Consider the following 25,843-nt stretch of genomic DNA (forward strand, 5'->3'; position numbering starts at 1 on the left):
GGTGGCTGGACCGGGGTAGAACATCAGGAACACAGGAGACTGGACCAGGGTAGAACGCCAGGAACACAGGTGGCTGGACCGGGGTAGAACGTCAGGAACACAGGTGGCTGGACCGGGTAGAACGTCAGGAACACAGGAGGCTGGACCAGGGTAGAACGTCAGGAACACAGGAGGCTGGACCGGGGTAGAACGTCAGGAACACAGGTGGCTGGACCGGGGTAGAACGTCAGGAACACAGGAGGCTGGACCAGGGTAGAACGTCAGGAAAACTGGAAGACAGGAGGGCACAGGTAACAAGAATGGAAGGACCCGACACGAAGAGCGCAGCGGAGGACGCAGCGGCGACCGCCAGCAGGAGTGGGGCCAGAATCACTAGGGAATGCAAGTGACAATCAGGCAACGTCACTAGGGAGCGACGGCCTGATATAGCAGAGTGGGGAGGAGCCCTCGGGTCAGGGTCCTCCTGACCATAGAGAGGGCCAGGAGGAGGGAGCGGCTCATAGAGGAGGAAGTGCCCAGGCGCGGGGAGCGTGCGCCCGGAAGGTGGCACGCGCAGTCATGGGAGCAGGAGCAGAGACGGGGACGCGCCGGGACGCTGCAGGCCGGTGAGTCAGACGGGGTACAGGAGGCGGTGGCACAGCAGGAGCGAGTGAGGAGAGCGACGGCGTGACAGTACCCCCCTCCCTACGCGCCCCCCTCCCAAGGCTAGAAAGAAATCTTGCCACAATCCGGGGAGCTTGAACGTTCTCCCGAGGCTCCCAAGATCTCTCCTCAGGACCAAAACCCTTCCAATCGACCAGGAAAAAGGTTTTTCCCCTCAGCCTCTTCATGGCGAGAATGTCTTTAACCTCAAAGACATCATCGACGGAAGCAGGATTAGGGGTGCGGGTGGTAGTGGCATGGAATTGGTTGAGGACCACAGGTTTCAGAAGGGAAACATGAAACGAATTGGGGATGCGAAGTGAGGCAGGGAGCTTCAACTTGTAAGAAACATCGTTGATGTGAGTCAAGACCTCGAAGGGTCCAATATACCGGGGACCCAACTTGTGCGAGGGAACCTTAAGGCGGATGAACTTAGAAGATAACCACACTCTGTCGCCGGGATGATAGAGAGGTGGGTCTAAGCGTCTCTTGTCTGCGTGTCTCTTCATCCGAACCTGAGCTTCTTTGAGAGCGGTGTTGGTCTCCTGCCAGATCCTGGAGAACTCTCCAGACAGAAGATCAGCAACCGGCACACCCGAGACGGGGGGAACAGGTAGAGGCACGCCTGGATGTAGTCCGTAGACGATAAAGAAGGGAGACTTGGCAGAAGATTCGTTGGCGTGATTGTTATACGCAAATTCGGCCCATGGGAGCAAGTCTGACCAGTCGTTCTGGTGAGCATTGGAGAAGTGACGGAGGTAATTAACCAAAACTTGGTTAGTACGTTCTGCTTGACCGTTGGTCTGAGGGTGATAGGCGGAGGAGAAATCCAGCGTGATGTTCATAAACTTGCAGAGCGCTCTCCAAAATCGGGAGGTAAACTGAACTCCTCTATCAGAGACAATACGTTGAGGGAAGCCATGGAGACGAAAAATATGGTGGATAAAAACCTTTGCCAGTTCAGGAGCCGAGGGTAATCCGGACAGGGGGATGAAATGAGCCATCTTGAAGAATCTATCCACAACGACTAAGACGACAGTACATCCAGAAGAACGAGGTAGATCAGTGATAAAGTCCATAGCAATGGACTGCCAGGGAGCCGAAGGAACTGGAAGCGGGTGCAGGAGTCCAGACGGTAATTGCCTGGGAACCTTGTTTTTGGCACAGGATGGGCACGAGGCTAGAAAGCTACGAACGTCTTGAGGAAGAGTAGGCCACCAATAGTAGCGTGAGATCAGATGAAGGGTTTTTTTCAATCCAATGTGGCCTGCAATCTTGGAGGCATGGCCCCAATGCAAGACTCGCCTCCGGTTGGTCACTGGGATGAAGGTTTTACCCGGTGGTAGGGTAGATAAACTGAGAGGTGCCACCGTGATGATCTTGGAGGGGTCCAGGATGTGCGTAGGGTCTTCCTCGGTATCGACAGCAAGAAAGGATCTGGACAATGCATCAGCCTTGAGGTTCCTCTGACCCGGGCGAAAGTGCAATTCAAAGTCGAAACGGGCGAAAAATAAAGACCATCTTGCTTGTCGTGGATTAAGTCTCTGTGCCGATTGGATATAAGCCAAATTCTTATGGTCCGTGTAGATCTTAAAAGGATGCACAGCTCCTTCCAAAAGGTAGCGCCATTCCTGTAACGCCATCTTGATGGCCAAAAGCTCCCTGTCGCCAATGGAGTAACTCCGTTCCGGAGACGAGAACGTTTTGGAAAAGAAGCCACAGGTGACCAGTCGCCCAGAAGGGGATCTCTGAGAGAGCACAGCTCCGGCCCCGATGGCCGAGACATCCACTTCCAAGATGAAAGGTTTGTTAGTCTCCGGTCGGTGAAGGACAGGAGCAGAGGCAAAGGCCTGCTTCAGGGCAAGGAAGGATTCTTCGGCCTCAGAGGACCAAACGTGCGGGTTGGCCCCTTTACGAATCAAAGAGGAGATGGGAGCGGTCAAGGATGAGAAGTGAGGGATGAATTGCCGGTAATAATTTGCAAAACCCAGGAATCGTTGAACCGCCTTGACTCCACGAGGTTGTGGCCAGTTGCGTACGGCTGACACTTTCTCTGGATCCATGCTTAAGCCTGAATCAGAAACAATGTACCCCAGGAACGGGAGAGAGGTTTGTTCAAAGGAGCATTTCTCCAGCTTCGCATACAGACGATTCTCCCTCAGGCGTGAGAGGACTAGACGCACACTCCTCCTATGGGTAGCCAAATCCGGGGAAAAGACAAGAATATCGTCCAGATATACTACCACACAAGAGTACAGGAGGTCCCGGAAAATGTCATTCACGAATTCCTGGAACACGGCGGGGGCATTGCACAAGCCGAAGGGCATGACCAAGTATTCATAGTGGCCATCCCTGGTGTTGAACGCGGTCTTCCATTTGTCACCAGGGCGGATGCGGATGAGATTGTAAGCCCCGTGAAGATCCAGTTTGGTGAAAATTCGTGCCCCTCGCAACCGATCAAATAGCTCCGGAATGAGGGGAAGCGGGTACTTGTTCTTGATCGTGATCTCATTGAGGCCCCGGTAGTCGATGCATGGACGAAGGGTCCCATCCTTTTTCTTCACGAAAAAGAAGCCCGCGCCTGCGGGTGAGGAAGACTTCCGGATAAAGCCTCTAACCAAATTTTCCTGGACGTACTCGGACATGGCTTGAGATTCAAGAGGATTCAAAGGATAAATTCGGCCCCGGGGTGGCGTGGAACCTGGGACGAGGTCGATGGAGCAGTCGTAAGGACGATGCGGAGGCAGGCACTCTGCCTCTTTTTTGTTGAAGACGTCTACGAAGGGCCAATAGGCCGACGGCAGACCTACGGGTACTGATGAAGTCCTAGGCGTCTTGATGGGTTGAATGGGAAGTAGGCACGAAGAGTGGCACGACTGACCCCAACGAAGGATGTCCCCAGATCGCCAATCGAGAACGGGCTCATGGGACCTTAACCACGGAAGGCCTAAGAGGAGGGTGTGGGACAGCGAGGGTAAAACAAAGAAGGCTATCTTCTCTTGATGTAGAGCCCCAACTTGTAATTCCACCTCTTCGGTGACCAAGGTAACGACCTCCCGTAGGGGAGCACCGTCGACAGAAGCTAACTGCTGAGGAGACTCCAAGGATCTGACAGGTATCCGCAACCTTTTGACCGCCTCGAGCTGGATGAAATTCCCGGCAGCTCCTGAATCAATATAGGCCAGCTCGGAGACGCGGGAGGAACCAAGATTCAAGAGGACAGAAAGGGTCAAGGGAAGAGAGGTATCACTGACACCTAGGGAGGCCTCTCTTACCTGTCCTAGGCGGAGGCGTTTCCCGGCCTCACTGGGCATGAGCGCAGAAGATGGGAGGAACTGCCGCAGTACAGGCAGAGACCCTTATCGAACCTCTCCTGGCGGCGCTGCTCTGCCGGTTTAAGGCGATCTACCTGCATAGGTTCCGGGGCTGGGGCAGCGGAGGAGGAGCCAAATCGTGAGCCGGAAGGACTGCGTGTGGCTAGAAGGGACCGGGGAAGTCTTCTCTCTCTGGCGGACTCGCTGGAGCGCTCCTGGAAGCGCAAGTCAATGCGAGTCACCAGGGAAATGAGATCCTCTAGGGATGTGGGAGTGTCCCGACCCGCCAGCTCGTCCTTGATACGAGCAGACAAACCCCGCCAAAATGCCCCCACCAAAGCCTCGTTGTTCCACCCGAGCTCGGAGGCCAGGGTGCGAAACTGAATGGCATATTGACCCACGGAGAGAGTACCCTGGCAGAGATTGAATAGGGACTCCGTGGTTGAGGCCAGGCGTCCCGGTTCGTCAAAAACCTTGCGAAAAGTCTCGAGGAACGTGGAAAGCTGGGAGACCACCGGATCGTCTCGCTCCCAGAGAGGGTTCACCCAGGCCAATGCCTCGCCCTCCAAGTGGGATACTATAAAGGCCACCTTGGCCCGGTCCGAAGGATATTGCTGAGGTAGCAATTCAAAATGCAATTGGCACTGATTAAGGAACCCCCTGCACAATCGGGGATCTCCGCCATACCGCGGAGGCTTAGCTAAACGGGGCGGTGGATGTGGAAGCGGCGCCTGAACAGGGGCAGCTGCGGCAGACTGGAGAGAGAGGAGTCGATTATCCACAGAAGCCATATAATTCAAAATATGGCCCTGAGTATCACGTTGCTGGGCAAGCTCCTGCTGGAGACTAGCCAGCTGGGATGCGTTTCCGGGATCTGAAGGCTGCAGTGACGATAGCCGGGACTCCATAGATTTTAGGAAAGTCATGATCTGAGCCTGGTTGTCTCATAGAGTCGCCAGTTCCTTCTGGGTGGTTGTTGGAGTACCAGCGGGATTCATGGCCTGATTGTACTGCTAGGATCCCCGAGGGTGAACCCACTGGACCACGGCAACGAACCCTCCCTGGGCGAGCGGGCCAGGTGGAACCACCCCCTATACAGGGAGCGTTAGGGGCAGGCCCAGGGAAGACTATTACCGCGGCAGCTGGTACCCAGACCAGACGGGGGAGATCAAACAGGTGGAAGCCAGAGAAGCCGGAGGACTGGACCCGAGGAGAACGACTGGAACACAGGAGACTGGACCAGGGTAGAACGTCAGGAACACAGGTGGCTGGACCAGGGTAGAACGTCAGGAACACAGGTGGCTGGACCGGGGTAGAACGTCAGGAACACAGGAGACTGGACCAGGGTAGAACGTCAGGAACACAGGTGGTTGGACCGGGGTAGAACGTCAGTAACACATGTGGTTGGACCGGGGTAGAACGTCGGGAACACAGGAGGCTGGACCAGGGTAGAACGTCAGGAAAACTGGAAGACAGGAGGGCACAGGTAACAAGAATGGAAGGACCCGACACGAAGAGCGCAGCGGAGGACGCAGCGGCGACCGCCAGCAGGAGTGGGGCCAGAATCACTAGGGAATGCAAGTGACAATCAGGCAACGTCACTAGGGAGCGACGGCCTGATATAGCAGAGTGGGGAGGAGCCCTCGGGTCAGGGTCCTCCTGACCATAGTGAGGGCCAGGAGGAGGGACCGGCTCAAAGAGGAGGAAGTGCCCGGGCGCGGGGAGCGCGCGACCGGAAGGTGGCATGCGCAGTCATGGGAGCAGGAGCAGAGACGGGGACGTGCCGGGACGCTGCAGGCCGGTGAGTCAGACGGGGTACAGGAGGCGGTGGCACAGCAGGAGCGAGTGAGGAGAGCGACGGCGTGACACCTAGCACTCTGAAAATGAAAATGTGGAGTTCCACAAAGCGGGAAAAGGCCATAAGAAGATAGCAAAGTGTTTTCAAGTTGCCCTTTCCTCAGTTTGAAATGTAAATGGCAGGAACAGTGGATGTCAAGATAAGGTCTGGAAGACCAAGCAAAATTTCAGTGAGAGCTGTTCGTAGGATTGCTAGAGAGGCAAATCAGAACACCCACTTGACTGCAAAAGACCTTCAGAAATATTCAGCAAACTCTGGAGTTGTAGTACAATGTTCTACTGTTCAGAAACACCTGCAGAAATATGGCCTTCATGGACTAGTCATAAGAAGAATACATCTGCATCCTCAACATACAATTCAATGTCAGCAGTATGCAAAAACATCTAAACAAGTCTGATGCATTTTGGAAACAAGTCCCGTGGACCGATGAGGTTAAAGTAGAGCTCTTTGGTCACAATAATCAAAGGTATGTGTGGAGAAAAAAAGGCACAGAATTTCAGGAAAAGAACATTTCGCTTACCATTAAGCATGGGGGTGGATCAATCATGCTTTGGGATTGTGTTGCAGTCAATGGCACAAGGAACATTTCACAGGTAAAAAAGAAGAATGAATTCAATAAAATTTCTACAAATTCTTGATGCAAACATAACACCAACTGTAAAAAAAGCTGAAGTCGAAAAGAGGATGGCTTCTACAAGTGGATAATGATCCTAAACACACATCAACATCCACAATCGACTACTTCAAAAGGTGCAAGCTGAAGGTTTTACAATGGCCCTAACAGTCCCCTCATCTGAACATCTTTCAAAATCTGTGGCTAGACCTTAAAATAGCAGTGCATGCAAGACGACCCAGGAATCTCACAGATCTGGAAGAATTTTCCAAGGAGAATAGATGAAAATCCCTCAAACAAGAATTGAAAGTGTAGTGCTTCTGCTGGCTCCCATTCATGGTGTCTCCATCTCCCTCCATGCAGGGATAGCTGCTTACTCACCATCCTGGTATGCTCCTGCTTTCTGGTCTGTGTGTGGGCCATAGTTCTCAGCGGCACGCCTAGTACGCGCACGTGCATGCTCCCCTACTCTTAAAGGGGCAGCGCACACATGTTAAAATGCCCACAGCTGACAGTAATCACCTGTAAGGTGTTTCCCAGCCAATAGCTGGGAGACATCTTGTACAAAAGGCACCCTATCCAATAGGAAGATGCCTGAGCAACCACTATAATTTAGTGTTAGGTGTGTTGGTGTGTGCAGCTATATGCTGCCAGGTCACCGTCCCTAGTCCATAAATGCTATTCCTGTGTCCAGTCCAGTATAGGGTGCCCTTGTTCCCTGTATCTGTATCTGTACCCCGGGGTCACATCGGCAGTTCCTGAACAGTCACCCGAGACCTGTGTGTCTGAACTAGTCCCAAGTGACCGTCCTGTCCTGTCTAGAAGTCTGGATTTGCGTCTTAGACCCGTGGGGTCTGCTGCTACTGCCGCATCTACCTTCTGCACAAGTCTGACCTCACCACTATAGGTTGCAGTGAACACCAAGGTAGCTTCTTAGTTCCGCCCTCCAGGGTAGGCTCGGTCTGTGGCACAGTGGGTCCACGAATCATGTTCACCATCTTTGAAAGTAACAGACTCCTGGCTGGCTAAAAAAAGCATTTACAAGCTGTGGAACTTTCAAAAGGGGGTGCTATTAGGTACTAACAATGCAGGGTTCCCAAAATGTTGCATTGGCGCATTTTCCTTTTTGTAATTTTTAAAATTAAAAAGATTAAAACAAATTATGTGTCTAAAATACGAAGTAAATGCATCATCTTTAACGTTAGGCCTTTTAGAGATAATTTCATCTTCAACTTAACTATTCACAATGACAGTAACTTTATAGGGGTGCCCATACTTTTTACATGCCACTGTAGAATATTTAGATGTGTGACTAGAAAGTGAAATTCAGAATTAACAATATGGGAACATCCACAGGCGGCAGGTTTGTCACAAATTTTTGGGTGACTGAAAGTCTGTTCTATACATGTGATTGGGATTATTTCTGCACCTAGTTCCTAGAATACTATACCATAAGCCTCATTCACATAAACTGTGCAATCACAGAAATGTCTGCACTGCATGTTATTTCTTTGAGATTGATGATTACTAAAGTCGTAAACTACATAGTAAACCTGAGATTTTGCTCTAGTTGACTCCACTCTATACAGCTCTCCTCGTTGTATTAGATTAGGGGTGGGGAATCTTTTTTCTGCCAAGGGCCATTTGGATATTTATACCATCCTTTGGGAGGCCGTACAAATTGTGCGCTAACTACACCCACAAAATACGTGTTAATGCTAACACTAATGCCAGGACATAATCTTTCATTGCACACACCTCAGTGTTCAGTACTGAACGCTGCATGCGCATGCTCACAAAGCAAAAGGAAATTAAAGGGATGGCGGCCATCAAAATACAGCCACCGGCGCAAGCACTGCGGTCCTGGGAATCTGCATTGGAGTTTGATAAAAGGTCATCAAGGGTCGTAAACAGCCCACGGGCCTGAGGTTTCCCACCCCTGTATTAGAAGCAATGAACTAGTCTATAATGAAACCATTATCAAGGTAAACAGGAAATATGACAACTAGTAGGTTAGTAATTCCTCACTGGATCACAGGAACCAACTTTCATTGCAATTTTGGATCTAGTTAAATAAAAGAAAAATGTAATTGAGCCTTACTGTACAGACATTAAAGTATTGCGTTGCTCTATCTAGAGCACCACTATAGGAGAAATGTAGAACTATTTGCTTCCTCCTGAAAAAATATGCTGACTGTAACTAAACAAAAGTAAAGGATTCACCGTAGAGGCATTTTTTGCAACTGTTCCCCAACCAAGCTAGTCGATGAAGGTTACAAATTAGAAACTAATAGAGTAATTTAAAATTAATTATCTTAACCAGTGTACCTAATGAAGTATTATGGGTGGCTCAGTGGTTAGCACTGCAGCCTTGCAGCACTGTGGTCCTGGGTTCAAATCCCACCAAGGACAACATCTGCAAGGAGTTTGTATGTTCTCCCAGTGTTTGCGTGGGGTTCCTCCGGGTACTCCGGTTTCCTCCCACACTTCAAAGACATACTGATAGGGAATTTAGATTGTGAGCCCCATCGGGGACAGTGCCAATAATAATGTCTGAAAAGCGCTGTGGAATTAGTGGTGCTATATAAATAAGTAAAATGAATAAATTAATGATTTTTTTTTAATTCACCGCAATTGATGAAACAATATTCCAGTTACTAATAGTCGCCAACTATCTGCAGGATAAGTGATAACTAGCACTGTAGATCGGTGGAGGTCTAGCCACTATACACAATAGATAGATGATGGCCGATCGATGGTTCGGTTGATCATTGCTCAGCTATCTCTCCTGACTCCTCCATACTCAGGAGCACGCGCGCGCTCTGCCCAGTGCTACTGTGTTCTCTATGAGAGAGCAACTGACAGCCAAGTATTAAAGAAATGGCAGTCTGAAATCAGACATGCCAGATCCTTATCTTCCCTAACACCATCTGTCATGGGAGAGGAAGCCTCCATACACATTAGACTGTCGGCTGAGCCTTTCGATTTTGGCAGGTTCGGTTAATGCTAGTCTAATGTGTATAGGAGCCTTAAGACAGGGACTTTTGTCCTCCATTGGAAAGGAGTTGTCGTAAACATGCAGGGGACACAAGTCCTCCATTCTGGTGTTCGGTGAGAGTCTCATCGGTCTGTCCCCCATCAATTTAAGTAATCGATTTTGTGGATAGATGTTAACTTGTGTTATCTTGAATACCACTTTCAATTTATTTTTATGCTGATGCCAAACACAAATGATGATTAATTTTAATGAAATTTTATCCAAACAGGAAAATAACTGCTGCTTTCAAACTTGCCCAAGCTACACTGAACAATGGCACCTTGAAAGGCTCATCTTCACAAGTCGGTCTTCTGCCACAATGGTATGCCCTTCACCCTACTAATGTTCATTACATGCCAAATGTATAAATACTAGCTATTGAACTCGTTTTACACCCATGTGGTGAGCATTTTTATTTGTTCATTTATACAGTGTCTTCAATAAAATGGCACCAGAGATCGGAGCATACGCATGAGCTGACTCCGGCGCCATTTTATTGAAGTAGCGTACTACAACGTCAGCATAGCAGTGTGCACGTGCCGGCCATAGTGATAATGGCGATGGCCGGTGCATGTGCACTGCTATGTTGATGTTGTAGTAGAATTCTTCAATAAAATGGCACCGGAATCAGCATGTGTAAACCACTTTTTCTTTTTAAAGTCTGCGTTATTTCTTTACATTGGTGTGTTGGCGTGGGAGTTTGTGGGTGGGGTCTTATGTATGTCTTCCTCCAATAGCTGCTTTCCTCCCTTTTATTTTTTCACACCTCCTGAACTTTCTAGGTTAGATGTTACACTTCAATAAAATGGCGCTGAAGACATAATGGCGATGGCCAGCACGTGCGCACTGTTATGTTGACGTTGTAGTAGAATTCTTCAAGAAAATGGTGTCGGAGTCAGCCTGTGTGCATTCCTCACTATCCAGCTCCTTTTTTGTGAAGACACAATGTCTGCGAATTTGCAAATACAGTGTCTTCAATAAAACTGCACCGGAGATTGTGGTATGCGCACATGTTGACTCTGGAGCCATTTTAATGAAGTAATGTGCTAGAATGTCAACTTAGCAGTGTGAACGTGCCAGCCATAGGGATAATGGCAAGGGCTGGTGTGTGTGCACTGCTATGTTGACTTGTAGTACAATTCTTCATTAAAATGGTGCCGGAGTCAATGCATGTGTATCCACAGTATCCAGCGCCATTTTCTTGAAGACACTGTGTCTATAAATTCCCATATGTAGTGTCTTCAGTAAAATGGGGCTGCAGTGCAGTATGTGCACATGCTGACTCCAGTGCCCCACTGCGCAGGCGCCGCACATCCCGGTTCCGGATAGTAGGACGCATCCACTGTTATATATAAGATGTGATGAATGACTCAATATAAACATAAGACTGATACAAAGTCTGAAAGAGGTTGTCCCAGGAACAAATTACGATTTAATTCATTCATCTTTGAATCAAAATAAGTTCCACAATTGGATGCTGAGATAATCTTATAAATATGCCCCTCCCTGCTGTGTACTGTGTAACGGTAGTGTCTGACCGAACATGATATAATTATACCACATCTCATGGGCATGGGGTGAAGCAAAAGAGTATACAGAGAGGACAGCATGGGAACACTGCTGTTTCTTTCTGTGAGACAAAACATGTTTTTAAACAGAAATGTTTTACCTCACAGAAAGAATCACCTGTGGTCCCCTGCTGTCCTGTCTGTATACTCTTTTGCTTTACCCCATGCCCAGGAGATGTGGTATGATCAGACCATGACCCGGTACCAAGATCTGTTGATTAAAATAAAGTTTGTTAGTGGGCAAACCCTTTTAATATCTCCTGTCCTTCACTCTGGCAGCTGGAAATCAGACGGATGGCAACTAATCATGAGCGAATATGCTTGTTACTCGAGAATTCCGAACATGCTCAGGTGTTCTCCGAGCAGTTTGGGAGTGCTCCGAGATTTAGTTTGTGTGTCCGCAGCTGCATGATTTGCGGCTGATAGCCTGAATACATGTGGGGATTGCCTGTTTGTTAGGACAGGGTTCCCCAACTCCAGTCCTCATGGCCCACCAACAGGTCATGTTTTCAGGATTTCCTTAGTATTGCACAGGTGATAATTGCTTTACTTGTACAATAGAAGGGGAATCCTGAAAACATGACCTGTTGGTGGGCCTTGAGGACTGGAGTTGGGGAACCCTGTGTTAGGAAACCCCCACATGTATTCAGGCTGCCTAGCAGCCACAAATCATGCAGCTGCGGCGACACAAACTAAATCTCCGAGCACGCCCAAACTACTCGAAGAACACCCGAGCATGCTCGGAATTCTCAAGTAAGGAGCATACCAATCCTTGTCTATTCAGTGCTTGTAGTTTATTACAATTTATGAGTTTTTGTTTGTCCACCAACTTTTCTTTTTTGGACAATCATTCTTCCAGATATCCCAAACAGTCTGAAGGTAGTTCCATCAGAAAAGATAACTTTATCCAAGTCCCCTGCAGTCCAGTTCCTATGCTTCCTATAGTTATTTTAGGCCTGTTTCACACTTCAGTTTTTGTCCATCAGTCAAGATCCGCCGTTTTGCAAAAAAAACGGATCCGCCATTTTGTTTGGTGGATCCGTTTTTGTTCCCATTGAGTTGCATTACCGGCGGATCTTGACGGATGGCCATCCTTTGGATCCGTTTTTTTGCGGATCCGCCAAAATTTTGCCGTCCGCCGACATGCCCGAACGGAGCATGTAACGTTTTTTCGGCCGGCAGGATCTGCACTTCACACTGCGCATGCCCGAAAAACTTCAGTCAGCCGGAAATTTAACACTAAAGTCTGTTCTGGCGGCTGGAAAAATTCTCTCTCTTTCTCTCTCTCTCTTCCTCTCTCTCTCTTTCTCTCTCTCTCTTCCTCTCTCTCTCTCTCTCTCTCTCTCTCTCTCTCTCTCTCTCTCTTTCTCTCTCTCTCTCTTCCTCTCTCTTTCTCTCTTCCTCTCTCTTTCTCTCTTCCTCTCTCTCTCTCTTCCTCTCTCGCTCTCTCTTTCTCTCTCTTCCTCTCTTTCTCTCTCTTCCTCTCTTTCTCTCTCTTCCTCTCTCTCTCTCTCTTCCTCTCTCTCTCTCTCTTCCTCTCTCTCTCTCTCTTCCTCTCTCTCTCTCTCTCTTCCTCTCTCTCTGCCCCTCTCTCTTCCCCAGGCTGTGGTTCCTTTAAAATTCTTCATTCATTGGATCCGTCAAAAAAACGGTCCGGTGGCATCCGTTCACATCTGTTAGCAACGGATCCGCTTTCCGCCATTTTGGCGGATTTTAACTGACACGAAAAAACTGAAGTGTCAAACAGGCCTTACCTGATTAAGCCCCTTCAGAATGTTTGGAACATCAAAAAAATAACCTATCGGAAAAGCATTGCTACGATTGTTGAGTAGTTTAAAAAAACTCATGTTATTAGACAATTAACAACAAAAATATGCTTTAAAATACAATACAAAGGACCCACACAACATAAAGAAACAGGAAAAAAAAAGAGGAAAGTTGTGGAGCAGCTTGAAACCCCACGGTATGGTACCATGTAAGTGAAAATATAAATAAATACAGTAATATACATATATATATATATATATATATACCTATATGTATATAATCCCCAGTTGGGACTTCCGGCCGCTGTCCCTGAATCCCATAAGCCACCGCAGCAGTGTCATTTGCACCTGCGCAAGTGACATGCACGTCTCCGCTATTCCCACGCAGGCGCAGTAACAGCCGCGTCGTTACTATGCCTGCGCGGGAATAGCGGTGACGTGTATGTCACCGTGTATTTCACCACACTCCCGACGTGTGCACCGTCGCAGCTACAGCCACAAAATGTTGCACAGTCACATGTCTGGACCCCGAGAGCATCATAGGCTATGTTGTTAGGCGAAATTTTAACCCCTCGCGTTCCAATTCACCAAACAATTTTGCCTATTATTCTTATCATTTCTTTGGTGTTATCATCCTTCTGTAAAGCTGGAAATAACACAATTTATGTTGTGAGTTCATTTTTCCCTTCACCATTGAGGTCTGATGAACTCCCTCCTCTGGTGAAGGAAGGTATTGAGGCAGATTACTAAACACCTGGGCAGCTAGATGATGACTAGGTGGCTGGAATTGAGGACTGGATATAAGGCAGCCGACGCCCTTCTGCCTTGCTGGTGATCCTGCTGGATTCTTGGAGGCCAGTCTGATTCCTGCATCTCAAAGCTAAGTTTTTCTGCTCTGCTTTGTACACTTCAGTTTTGTTTTTGTTTTGCCTTGTTTTTTGGGAGTTCTGCCATCCCCGGCCGGGGGTGAGCTGAATTCCATTTTTGTCTCTGATCTGTTGATCTTTTGCTCTGTCTTCAGAATATACCTGAGTGCTGATATAGTCTTTTGAAGCCTAGCGACTTCAGGGCCTGTTTTTCCTATCAGTCGGTTGGCACATTTTAGATAGGGTTTTTGCGGATGGCAGACAGCAGCTTTCCTATCCTGTCCTATTTAGTTAGCTTGGGCCCCATCATTTGCTCAACCTATCTTTCTATCTGTGTTAGTGTTTTCATCTTGCTTCACCGTCATTATATGTTGGGGGCTGCCTATTGCTTTGGGGTCTGCTCTGGGGCAGTTTAGTTTTTCCCCTTTCTGTCTTTAGGCTATGTAGTTCTTCGGCTGTGATCGTAGGGTCTAGGGCACCGTAGGAACCCCCCACGGCTACTGCTAGTTGTTGTGGATAGGTTCAGGGGTCTGCAATCCGATAGCTGCCAACCTCTCTGTTTTTTTTCTGGACTTAGCTAGTATTTTGTTTTTTTCCTCCTTCGGTGACTCATCATAACAATTTATTACCGAGCCAACACAGACCACCCTCTGTCACAGACTGCAAGGGGAGCCCAGTATCAAACAGGATAGGATTAGATACACGGCTCAGCAGTCAGTACCACACAGGAGAGGATTAGACACATGGCTCAGCAGTCAGTATCACACAGGATAGGATTAGATACACAGCTCAGCAGTCAGTATCACACAGGATAGGATTAGATACACAGCTCAGCAGTCAATATCACACAGGATAGGAATAGATACACAGCTCCGCAGACAGTATCACACAGGATAGGATTAGATACACAGCTCAGCACACAGTATCACACAGAACAGTATTAGATACACGGTTCGGCAGACAGTATCACACAGAATAGGATTAGATATACGGCTCTGCAGACGGTATCACAGGATAGGATTAGATACACTGCTCAGCAGTCAGTATCACACAGGATAGGATTAGATACACAGCTCAGCAGTTAGTATCACACAGGAGAGGATTAGACACAGCTCAGCAGTCAGTATCACACAGGATTGGGTTAGATACACGGCTCAGCAGACAGTATCACAGGATAGGATTAGATACACTGCTCAGCAGTCAGTATCACACAGGATAGGATTAGACACACTGCTCAGCAGTCAGTATCACACACGATAGGATTAGATACACAGCTCAGCAGAAAGTATCACACAGGAGAGGATTAGGTACACAGCTCAGCAGAAAGTATCAGGAGAGGATTAGGTACACAGCTCAGCAGACATTATCACACAGGATAGGGTTAGATACACAGATACACATGTTATTTATCAAAAGGCTCGTGAATGAGTTGAAAATAAAATACTATCAATACCTGGGTAATCGTTTAGTTAATTTGTGTTGCAAATCTGTAGTGTTGAATATATGATGTGAAATGTTTTTATGTGCTATATAATCATTATAATTTGTTATAACTAACCACAGTTGGTTACTATGCCCAGCAAACGCCGGGCTCTTCAGCTAGTATCCTATAAAGTGCAGAGTGCAAACTGTCTGTCGGTATTATAGAACATTTCTTTCATTATGAAACAATCAATATGCTGATAATAAATATACATATGTCATATCTGGTGTCATTCCCCGGGAAAACCACGCCATAAAGTAAAATAAGAATATATAAAATAATCACATGCACAATACCATCCAAGGAATGGGGAAATTAAGGTGACTGGCCGCCTGATGTGTGTTTCGCACCACATTCTTCATCAGAAGGGTTGGGGAAATGTTTGGGACATCTGGAAAATGCATGTCATGCGAATTGCAGAAATTTTGAAAAATGACGGTGAATGCACTAAATACGTATGTACATAAACTTAATTTATTTCTCAGTAATAGTGTAAAAAAAAAAGTGAATAGCTTATAATTGAACTTCAGTAACCATGGAAACATCTGACTAAAAGATTGAAAAAAATGAATCAACAAACTGTGTGAAGAAATTTGTGTCCGTCTCAATTTTTTTAACGACAGCTTTATTTACTGTAATGTCTTCTCATGTTATCGCCATATATACATCATACATTTCATTGTTTAATGGGGTCTTTCTTTATGGTTCAGGTAAAGTTTTGTGACCTACAATATATTGTAAAATTGATTAGACCTGTAAAACTGGAAAAGAACAGATAAAACGGAATGATAGAGTGAGAAATCTGTGAAGAAGTGGTTAAAATAATACAGTCCATGAGAAATCCCATCCACAGCAGTGTCTGGCCATTCCCACAAATCTGCCTCTGAACACCTGCTTGTAGGATCTCATTCCCAAACTGGAAACTAAACTCCTGGAACCGAGACAGAGAGTCTTCTACAGTGGGACCCTGGTGTATTGTGTCCAAGAAAAGCAAACACTTCTCTGCACAGCTGCAGTGTCTGCATTGGCCCATGGTGCCGGAATGGGGAGCACAGTAGCAGACACCAGCTGGCGCTGTCATGTCTGCCTCTGTCCGCGACATGGATAAAGTGCAGGATCCATACTGTATCAGGAGCACATTGATTCTTTACAGATGTTGTGGCATTAGGGTGGATGTCGTGGGGGCACAGCAGCAGTTTCCACTTAGATTACTCTGATTTTCAGTTTTATCTACATTTACAATGATTTATTGGGTATTTATTGGGTTACCAACACCGCCTAGATGTCTCATTTAACGCCTTGGTGTCCCAGCAAGTTTTGCTTTTAATGACAAGCCATTCTTTTTTTTAACTTTTTTTTATTATTGGATTCCATGATATTGCAATGTTCTGAGAGCCATAAGTTTTACAATTTTCCTTCAGGAGAACTGTGATATACGGCTTATGTTTTGCTTAACTAGCTGTAGTTTTCATTGGCACCATTTTGTGATACATGCAACTTTTTAATCACATTTTATTAACTCTTTGAGAGGCAAAATGAGCAACAAATCTCAGCAATTCTGTATTTGATTTTTTAAACCCCCATTCACCTTCAGGTATAATTGGCGCAATGGCCCCGATTCATCGAGACCATCATTGGTCTCTGCACGCCAGGTATTCGGACATACTGCTGATCTGAGCTGGTGAGAGCTCACTGTCAGTGTACACATCACACAGTGACAGATCAGGGACTAGCCCAGCCGCTGAAACGTGCATCACTGATGACGTGTTTTACACGAAGGGGGCAGGTGCTGTGGCAGTGACCGTTGCACTGGGATTCTCAAACGAAGCGTCATCAAAAAGGAAGTGAGAAAAAAATAGAAAAGCTGCTAGAAAGTGTAATGAAGGAAGGATGGGGGATTTTAATTAAAGTATATTAGGAAATAGTTTAGATAATGGAATTAAATAGATAGGGATTTAGGAGGACAACTCTGGACTTCGGACCACCCCTTCCTGCCCATTAAACAATAAAATATGAATACAGATAACATTCATGTGTTATATGAGTTTTTCACATGGTTAATAACTTGCTTTGACAGTTTTGATCTCCGGCACAGATTAAAGAAGGGCATATAATATGACACACTGGTTGCAATGGAGCTCTTATAAATATCAAATTGCACTACCAAAAAGATTGTTTTGTGAAAGAGCTATTACTATTGTAAAGTACACTGTGTTATTTTTTGTAGGATGCAATCTGCACATGACAGCCATAAACACCCAAGATCTCAAACTCTTCCTATAATTCGAGGCAAAAATGCACTTTCCAATCCCAAACTACTACAGATTATAGAACTGACAAGTTCCATACCTAGTAAGTAAATAATACATTGTGAAATATTACCACAGATCTTTATCTTTCAATTCCATCTGCACTAATGTTTCACCAGCTCATTCATCCTAGTAAATGGTGCGTACCCCTTACGATTAATTTACATAATTGCCTAGTACATATATTGACCGAACTGCTGATCCCTCAACTCAAACTAACAGCATTAGTCATTTATGAGGCTGTTAGTTTTGTGTGCACTGTTGGACCAAACCTTTCTGCCAATATATAGATGAGAAAATGTTTCTACTATGTTGTGTGAAATAGCCCTTACTCCAACTTTAATTAGGACCAGTCACTTGCTCAAAAAAATTAAAGGAGTTTTCCACAAAGTACATTTAATCAATACAACTTGGAATAATAAAAGGTTTCACAATTGGATGTGTCAAATAAAATTGTTCCTGTGCTGGGATAATCGTATAAATGTGCCCCTGCTGTGTACTGTGTAATGGCCGTGTCTGACTGTGCAGGAACATGGTCGAATATACCAAATCTGCTGTCCAGGGCAGGATGCAAAAGAGTATACAGACATTACAACAGGGGATAACAGATGATTTTTTTTCTGCGAGGTACAACACATTTAAAAACAGGTTTTACTTCACAGAAAGAATCAGCTTCAATTCCATGCTGTCCCTTGTGTTTACTCTTTTGCTTCCTCCCCTTCCCTGGAGATGTGGTAGACCATGTCCCAATACGGTCAGATACATCCATTATACAGTACCCAGCAGGGGCACATTTATAAGATTATCTCTGCACAGGAACATTTTTTTAACACATCCAATTGTGGAACTTATTATTATTCAAAGATCCATTGATTAAAATGTACTTTGTTCATGGGACAATCTCTTCTTTAAGTACCTTATAAAGATCCCTGAGCTCCCCTGATTCTGCTGGTTTTTTTCCTTCTTTGCGCTGCATCACTCCATTGCAGAGATATTGTCACAAGCCATTTTTGGATTTGTGGCAGCTCTGGTTCCACTCAGTTTAAACTTTTTTCATTTCAGGCCAGTGTGGGTTAATGTCATTTTTTCCCTGTTGGCAACTTGGTGTTACTGCAGTGCTGCTGGGTCAGCTGATGTAGGTGGTGATCACTCCCACCATCCTTTATAGAGTTACCTGATGCATCAGCTGACTGTTGGTTATACAGATCTTTTCTGGAAACCAGCCTAGCAGAAGCAGCTCTCTGGTGCCTGCCACATTTTGGTGTTAAGAGTCCTGTTGCTGTTGATATCTGCGGTGTGGAGCTTTGCAGCGGTGCATATAAGCTAAGTGTTGTGTTTTTTCTCCTAGTCCCTTTTGGTGTTTGTCACTTTCCCCTGTGTGTATTATCTGCAGTGGCAAAGGCTAGTGCTCCTTGCCGGCCCGTGCAGTAGCCAGGGCAGAGACAGGTGACACTAGGGATTAGGTTCCTGATGGCAACAGGGGGAAGGACCTGCATAGGGTGTTGGGGGAGTGCAGGGACAGGCTCAGGCTGAGCTCAGGTGGTGACCATGCCTCATTCCCTATCGCTAGGGCCTTCCTTTCGCTTTTTCCATCCCGTTGTGTGTGAGTTGTGCCGTCCGTTGACTGACCACCTGTTGGGGTCAAGTCACACCGTGACAATTATCCATTTGTGTTGCTTTTGGAGTGCGGTAAGAGAAATCTCTGCTTGCAGACCAACTGGACGATTCTTCAGTCTTCTGTGAGGATGTGTACTTTCAACCTTTAATCGCAGATGCTGCCAATCACAGCTCGGCAGTGTCTGAGACTGATAGAGGTGAAAGTGCATGCCCCCAGAGAAGGCAGGAATCAACAAGTTGGTCTACAAGCAAAAATTATATGTACTTTACTCCAGAAGCAATAAACATGAACATATTTGCCATGGAGTAATGCAATGCAAAACAGACAAATATTTTTGAGCAAGTCAGGTTTTCGAACACTCATTTTTTCAGCTTTCATATATATTTTTCTTCTATTCACATATGTATTAAGTACAACATTATATTATGTTTATTATTATGTATAAAGGTTCATCTAAAGAGACAATGTTTCACCAAATGATATCAGTACATATATTATAATGTCACATTCATATACTGTAGCATGTTATTATTGTGTTACAGGTAATTCTAATGAAACTGACATTGTGCACCACATTGATTCAGATGCCAACGTTGCCACTGAGGTCTGTCTTACTGTACTGGACCTACTTTGCCTCTTTAACCAAAGTCACCAGGTAGGTAAACCGCAGCCAGCAGCTGAGCTGTGAACTAAGTAATGTTCCCGGAAGTAAACCGGCTCCATTGGATGTTATCATTGTAGTCCAGGTGTAAATGGTTTGTCATCGATCTCCTTTTCCTAGAAGTTATACCTCTCTGATAGCCAGAGTGTGCTAATGAAGAAAGTGTTTGACACCCATCTCCTCTTCCTGCAAATCAACCAGTCAGTGGCGGCCCTCCGCCATGTATTTGCTGCACTAAGGATGTTCATAAGCAAGGTACAAAATCAGATTATTTGTCAAAAAATGTCTGAAATCTGCATCACATTTATATCTATTAGCTAATTTAATCAGTTTGGTTGGAAGTGATTTGAGCTTTCATGCTGCTATTTCATTGACTTCTATGTATTAGGGCTTGTGCAGACGGCCATAGATTCTGTCATCCGAGAGAGTCGGAACGATTATGCACATGACGCTCTAATCAAACTCTGATCAGATTTTGATAAGTGTCAGAATATTGTGGATCCAATTCTATCAAGGAGAAGACGATGGAGAAAAAATTCTACATCTTCTCCATTTTGTGAGACTGTGGAAATTGGACTGCAGTCAGGTGTTATACATATGCAGTCTGATGATTTCCTTGAAATTCATAGACTTGCGTTGGTGACTGCCATCCATATGTCGTATCAAACTCAGACATACAGCGACTATATCTTTCTATAGACAATTGGATATGTGCACTGCCCATAGAGTAACATTGGTCTGACTACGAGACGATGTTTTGATGAGATGAGCCTAATCACATGAAATAATCAGCAGATCATTTATTTCATTTTATTGCTTAAAGGTTCTACAAACCTTGAAATAAATGAAGCACAAATATACTGTATATGCTATGTACTAAATATTAAGATCATCTAAATGTACAGAACATATCATACACATTTGTGTGAATTTACTTGAAGAATTTTATTAATCCAGAAGTGTTGCAGGACTCACGGTCTAGAGAGCAGATCTCAATTCAATTCTCTACTTACAGTGGGGAAAATGAGTATTTGATACCCTGCCGATTTTGCAAGTATACCCAACTACAAAGAATGGAGAGGTCTGTAATTTTTATTGTAAGTACACTTCACAGAAAATCATGTTATATGATTTTTAAATAATTAAATTGCATTTTATCGCATGAAATAATAAGCATTTGATCACCTACCAACCAGCCAGAATTCTGGCTCTCACAGACCTGTTAGTTTTTCTTTAGAAAGCTCTCCTACTCTGCACTCATTACCTCTATTAATTGTACCTGTTTTAACTCGTTACCTGTATAAAACAAACCTGTCCACACACTCACTGAATCTCAGTCTAACATCTCCACCATGGCCAAGACCAAAGAGGTGTCTAGAGACAAAATTTTAGGCCTGCACAAGGTTGGGATAGCCACAAGGCAATAGGCAAGCAGTTGGTGAGAAGGCAACAATTGTTGGTGTAATTATTAAAAATAGAAGAAACACAAGATGACTGGCAATCTTCCTCGGTTTGGGAGTCCATTGCATGATCTCACCTCGAAGGGGTAAGGATGATTCTGGGAAATCTCAGGAATTGGCCCAGAACTACATGGGAGGTGACCTGAAGAGAACTGAGCCCACAATCTCAAACATTACCGTTAGTAACACACCGTCATGGAATAAAATCCTGCAGCGCACGCAGGTTCCCCCTGCTCACGCCAGCCCATGTCCAGGCCCGTTTGAAGTTTCCAGTGACCATCTGGATTATCCAGAGGAGGCATGAGAGGAGGTCATGGGGTCAGATGAGACCAAAATAGAACTTTTTGGTATCAACTCCACTTGATGTGCTTGAAGGAAGAAGAAGGATGCGTAAAACCCCAAGAACACCATCGCAACCATGAAGTATGGTGGGGCAAAAATCATACATAAAGAGTTCAAGACAACTGCACCCTTTTGAAGGGAGGACGGAGGAGATCATGTATCTCGAGATTTTGGCCAACAACCTCCTTCCCGCAGTAAGATGGGTCGTGGCTGGGTCTTCCAGCATGACAATGACTCGAAACAGCCAGAACAACTAAGGAGTGGCTCCGTAAGAAGCATTTAAAGGTCCAGGAGTTGCTTAACCAGTCTCCAGACCTGAAGCCAATAGAGATTCTTTGGAGGGAGCTGAAACTCAATATTGTCCAATGACAGCACCAAGGTTGAAGTTGAATTACAGACCTCTCCATTCTTTTTAGGTGGGGAAAACTTTCAAAATCGGCAGCGTATCAAATACTTATTTTCCCCACTGTATTTCTTCCCAAGAAAAGTGGCTTGATGCCTCTTCCTGGCACCCAGCACCCTGGGAAAATTCCCCAGTTGCCCTTACCCACCAGCTACACCCCTAGAATAGTAAATCTCATATGGACATAATATAACCTGAGCAATTACCTAATTGGTATACAATACATTACAGCCGAATTTGATCACATTTCATCTCTCTAGTTGGGATTTTTTCTCTTTCTGTAGCTACAACGTAATATGTCCAGTTAACATAATTTGAGGTATTTTCTTCCTAGTTCCCCAATGCATTCTTTCAAGGGCAAGCCGACCTTTGTGGTCCTTTCTGCTATGAAGTCCTGAAATGCTGCAATCATCGCTCCCGCTCGACACAAAATGAGGCCTCGGCTCTTCTCTATTTCTTCATGAGAAAGAATTTTGAGTATAACAAACAAAAGTCAATTGTAAGGTCGCACCTCCAGGTAACGTGTACCTCTGCTCACCTACGGCTTCATAGAACATCATTTTGTACAGTCAATAGTAAATAGACAGAAGACTGACACTGTTCACACAGGAGTAGTACAACCATCCACTCTGCAGGGAGTTTCTTGTGCCAGTGAGGCTCAATTTCCAATAGAATGAGCATCAACAACACATTCAAGACAATAAACAGTGGCACTCATTGATTTTTTTCACATTGCCATCTGTACAGAACTAAGAGAAGCTGCTGAAATGCTGAGCAAACGCCGTTTCACATTAGTCAACTCTTCAGTTGGCTTAGTTTTTTGAGTTTTCATTGCAGCATTGAATGTTATTATTACAGAAGCTGTTAATGAAATCTCACTACTTATTGTATTTCTCGGGGTGGCATCAACAATCTTGGAACCAGCCTACCAGTCCACACAACTTAGAATAGATTTCAGTCAACTTAACTAGCCACTTTCAGTGGCATTTGCCACCATCTAATGTGTTCCGGTTCCTTCCAACTGTCCCCCAACATATGATGTTAGGGGAGATGTTAGGGGAGAGAAAGATCGGACATTTATGCAAATCCCATGACCACTCGTTGTTGACTGGAGAGTCCTCGCAACTCGCATTGTGTGCGATGTGAGAATTCCCAGGTCTGCAGACACAGAGTGACTGCAGATTTTTGTGAATAGCCTAGACAACATGTTTAATAAGATAAAAGAAAGTCAGAACTATCTGTCAAACACCTATGTCTATGATTAGAAATATCTGTTGTCTAAAGCTATCTGAGGTGTAGGGACAGGTAACTGTCAGCACAAGTTGCCTAAGATGTAGGGACACTATTAGACTTTGGGTACATACATTTTACCCCTAACTCTTCAGTATGGCATAGTGACCACATACTTTCCAATGATGGTTTCCACTATGGTATAGATATAAGCATTAGATTGATCAACATGCAGTAGACAAATTGCAGTGCTCATTGTCGGATATAGTAAGTTTAGATTTTTCTCTGTATAATGTAGTGAAACACTTAGTTGTCTTTTATACATTTGTCCCAGTAACTGAATGCCGTTTTACCGTTAGACTTATTTACAGTATAATGGGAGATGGAATGAAGTTGCACAATACATCATCCGCTTCCATGTTGTTTCTATTAACAGCTCATTAAGGCAGTAAGTCAACTGATTGCTGACGCAGGCATTGGTGGTTCGCGATTTCAACATTCCCTGGCAATTATCAACAACTTTGCAAATGGAGACAAACAGATGAAGGTAATGGAATAAACTATTACTTAAAGAGAACCTGTCATCAGGATTTTATACCCCCAAAACTAATGGCATGTATTTAAAGGTGCTGTATTGCTGATTAAATTCTTGCCTTTCTTTTCTTATACAAATCTATTTTGGAGAAATCCATAGTTGAAATTGTAGGCTAATGTGTTGCAAGTGCAGTGGGATTGGACATTGTATTTGCAGACCTCCTTCTTCTTTACCTTTTCCCCGCCCACTGCTGCCTCCTGAACATAAGGGACCTGTCAGAGACAGGAGGCAAGCAGCGGGCAGAAGAACTGTAAGTGAAGGGCCCAACCCACTGCACTTGCAACTCATTAGCATACAATTTCAACTTATAACTTCTCTTAAACAGCTAAACACATTTCATTAAGAAAAGTAAGGATTTAATCAGTACTAAACCACCTTAATATACAAGCCACTCATTTGGGGTATAAACCCTGATGACAGGTTCTTTTTAAATACATGTAGACAGATCTTGAGTGCACAGAATAATTAAGAGATGTTTCATAGGATCGTGTATTCTTGTGCTGGAGAAATGAACATGATATAGAAGATTAGTCAAAAACCACTGAGATCTCTTGTTTGCAGAAAAGGCTAAACCATTTGGTGACCAGTTCTCTGTGGTGCTGCTTACTGCTGGGTGCCACACAGCTGGATGACGTTGCTTTAGTACCACCATGATCTGCGAACAATACTACTGCATCAACGGGTGGTTTTTCAGTGGCAGGCCCATTCTAGACAAGAGAGGCAAATTTTGAAATTTTCTATTGTAGCCAACCTCTACATTGACTGGCATATTGAAAATATGTTACCTGTCCAATGGGTATTTGTGAGAAGGAATTCAATGGAAACTTTTCATATGGAGGCTATTGGTATACACTACCGTTCAAAAGTTTGGGGTCACCCAGACAATTTTGTGTTTTCCATGAAAACTCATACTTTTATTAACCAAGTGAGTTGCCAAATGAATTTAAAATCTAGTCCAGACATTGACAAGGTTCGAAAAAAAGATTTTTATTTGAAATAATTTCTCCTTCAAATTTTGCTTTCGTCAAAGAATGCTCCCTTTGCAGTAATTACAGTATTGCAGACCTTTGGCATTCTAGCAGTTAATTTGCTATGGTAAAGTGGAGAAATATGATCCCATGCTTCCAGAAGCCCCTCCCACAAGTTGGTTTGGCTTTATGGGCACTTTTTGCATACCATGCAGTCAAGTTGCTCCCACAACAGCTCAGTGGGGTTGAGATTTGGTGACTGCACTGGCCACTCCTTTACAGATAGAATAACAGCAGCCTACGTCTTCCCTAAATAGTTCTTGCATAATTTGGAGGTGTGCTTTGGGTCATTGTCCTGTTGTAGGATGAAATTGACTCCAACCAAGCGCTGTCCACAGGGTATGGCATGGCATTGCAAAATGGAGTAATAGCCTTCCTTATTCAAAATCCCTTTTACCTTGTACAAATCTCCCACTTTACCAGCACCAAAGCAATCCCAGACCATCACATTACCTCCACCATGCTTGACAGATGGCGTCAGGCACTCTTCCAGCATCTTTTCAGTTCTGTGTCTCACAAATGTTCTTCTGTGTGATCCAAACACCTCAAACTTGGATTCGTTTGTCCATAACACTTTTTTCCAATCTTCCTCTGTCCAATGTCTGTGTTCTTTTGCCCATATAAATCTCTTACTTTTATTAGCCAGTCTCTGATATGACTTTTTCATTGCCACTCTGCCCTGAAGGCCAGCATCCTGGAGTTGCCTCTTCACTGTAGACGTTGACACTGGCATTTTGCATGTACTATTTATTGAATCTGCCAGTTGAGGACCTGTGAGGTGACGATTTCTCAAACTGCTGACTCTAATCTACTTGTCTTGTTGCTCGGTTGTGCAGCGAGGCTTCCCACTTCTCTTTCTACTCTGGTTAGAGCCTGTTTGTGCATTCCTCTGAAGGGAGTAGTACACACCGTTGTAGGAAATCTTCAGTTTCTTTGCAATTTCTCGCATGGAATAGCCTTAATTTCTAAGAACATGAATAGACTGTCGAGTTTCACATGAAAGTTCTTTTTATTCTTGCCATTTTGAGAGTTTAATGGAACCAACAAATT

At 44.9% G+C, this 25,843-nt stretch overlaps 1 protein-coding gene across 6 annotated transcripts in view; it reads left to right on the forward strand.

Annotated features, from left to right (window-relative positions):
• The window catches only part of DOCK10 (dedicator of cytokinesis 10), a 387,536-nt gene that overhangs the window by 299,114 nt on the left and 62,579 nt on the right, over positions 1-25,843 (forward strand). For all 6 annotated transcript variants that reach the window (XM_073579093.1, XM_073579089.1, XM_073579094.1 and 3 more), the window contains exons 39-44: positions 9,694-9,786; positions 17,375-17,499; positions 19,617-19,729; positions 19,856-19,990; positions 22,275-22,457; positions 23,607-23,717. In XM_073579093.1, the coding sequence (XP_073435194.1) occupies positions 9,694-9,786; positions 17,375-17,499; positions 19,617-19,729; positions 19,856-19,990; positions 22,275-22,457; positions 23,607-23,717 (760 nt within the window). The remainder of the gene's footprint in view (positions 1-9,693; positions 9,787-17,374; positions 17,500-19,616; positions 19,730-19,855; positions 19,991-22,274; positions 22,458-23,606; positions 23,718-25,843) is intronic.

This window comes from Dendrobates tinctorius, unplaced genomic scaffold, assembly GCF_039654945.1.
Source record: "Dendrobates tinctorius isolate UK_male_01 unplaced genomic scaffold, ASM3965494v1 ptg000060l, whole genome shotgun sequence".
Classification (NCBI taxonomy): Eukaryota; Metazoa; Chordata; class Amphibia; order Anura; family Dendrobatidae; genus Dendrobates; species Dendrobates tinctorius.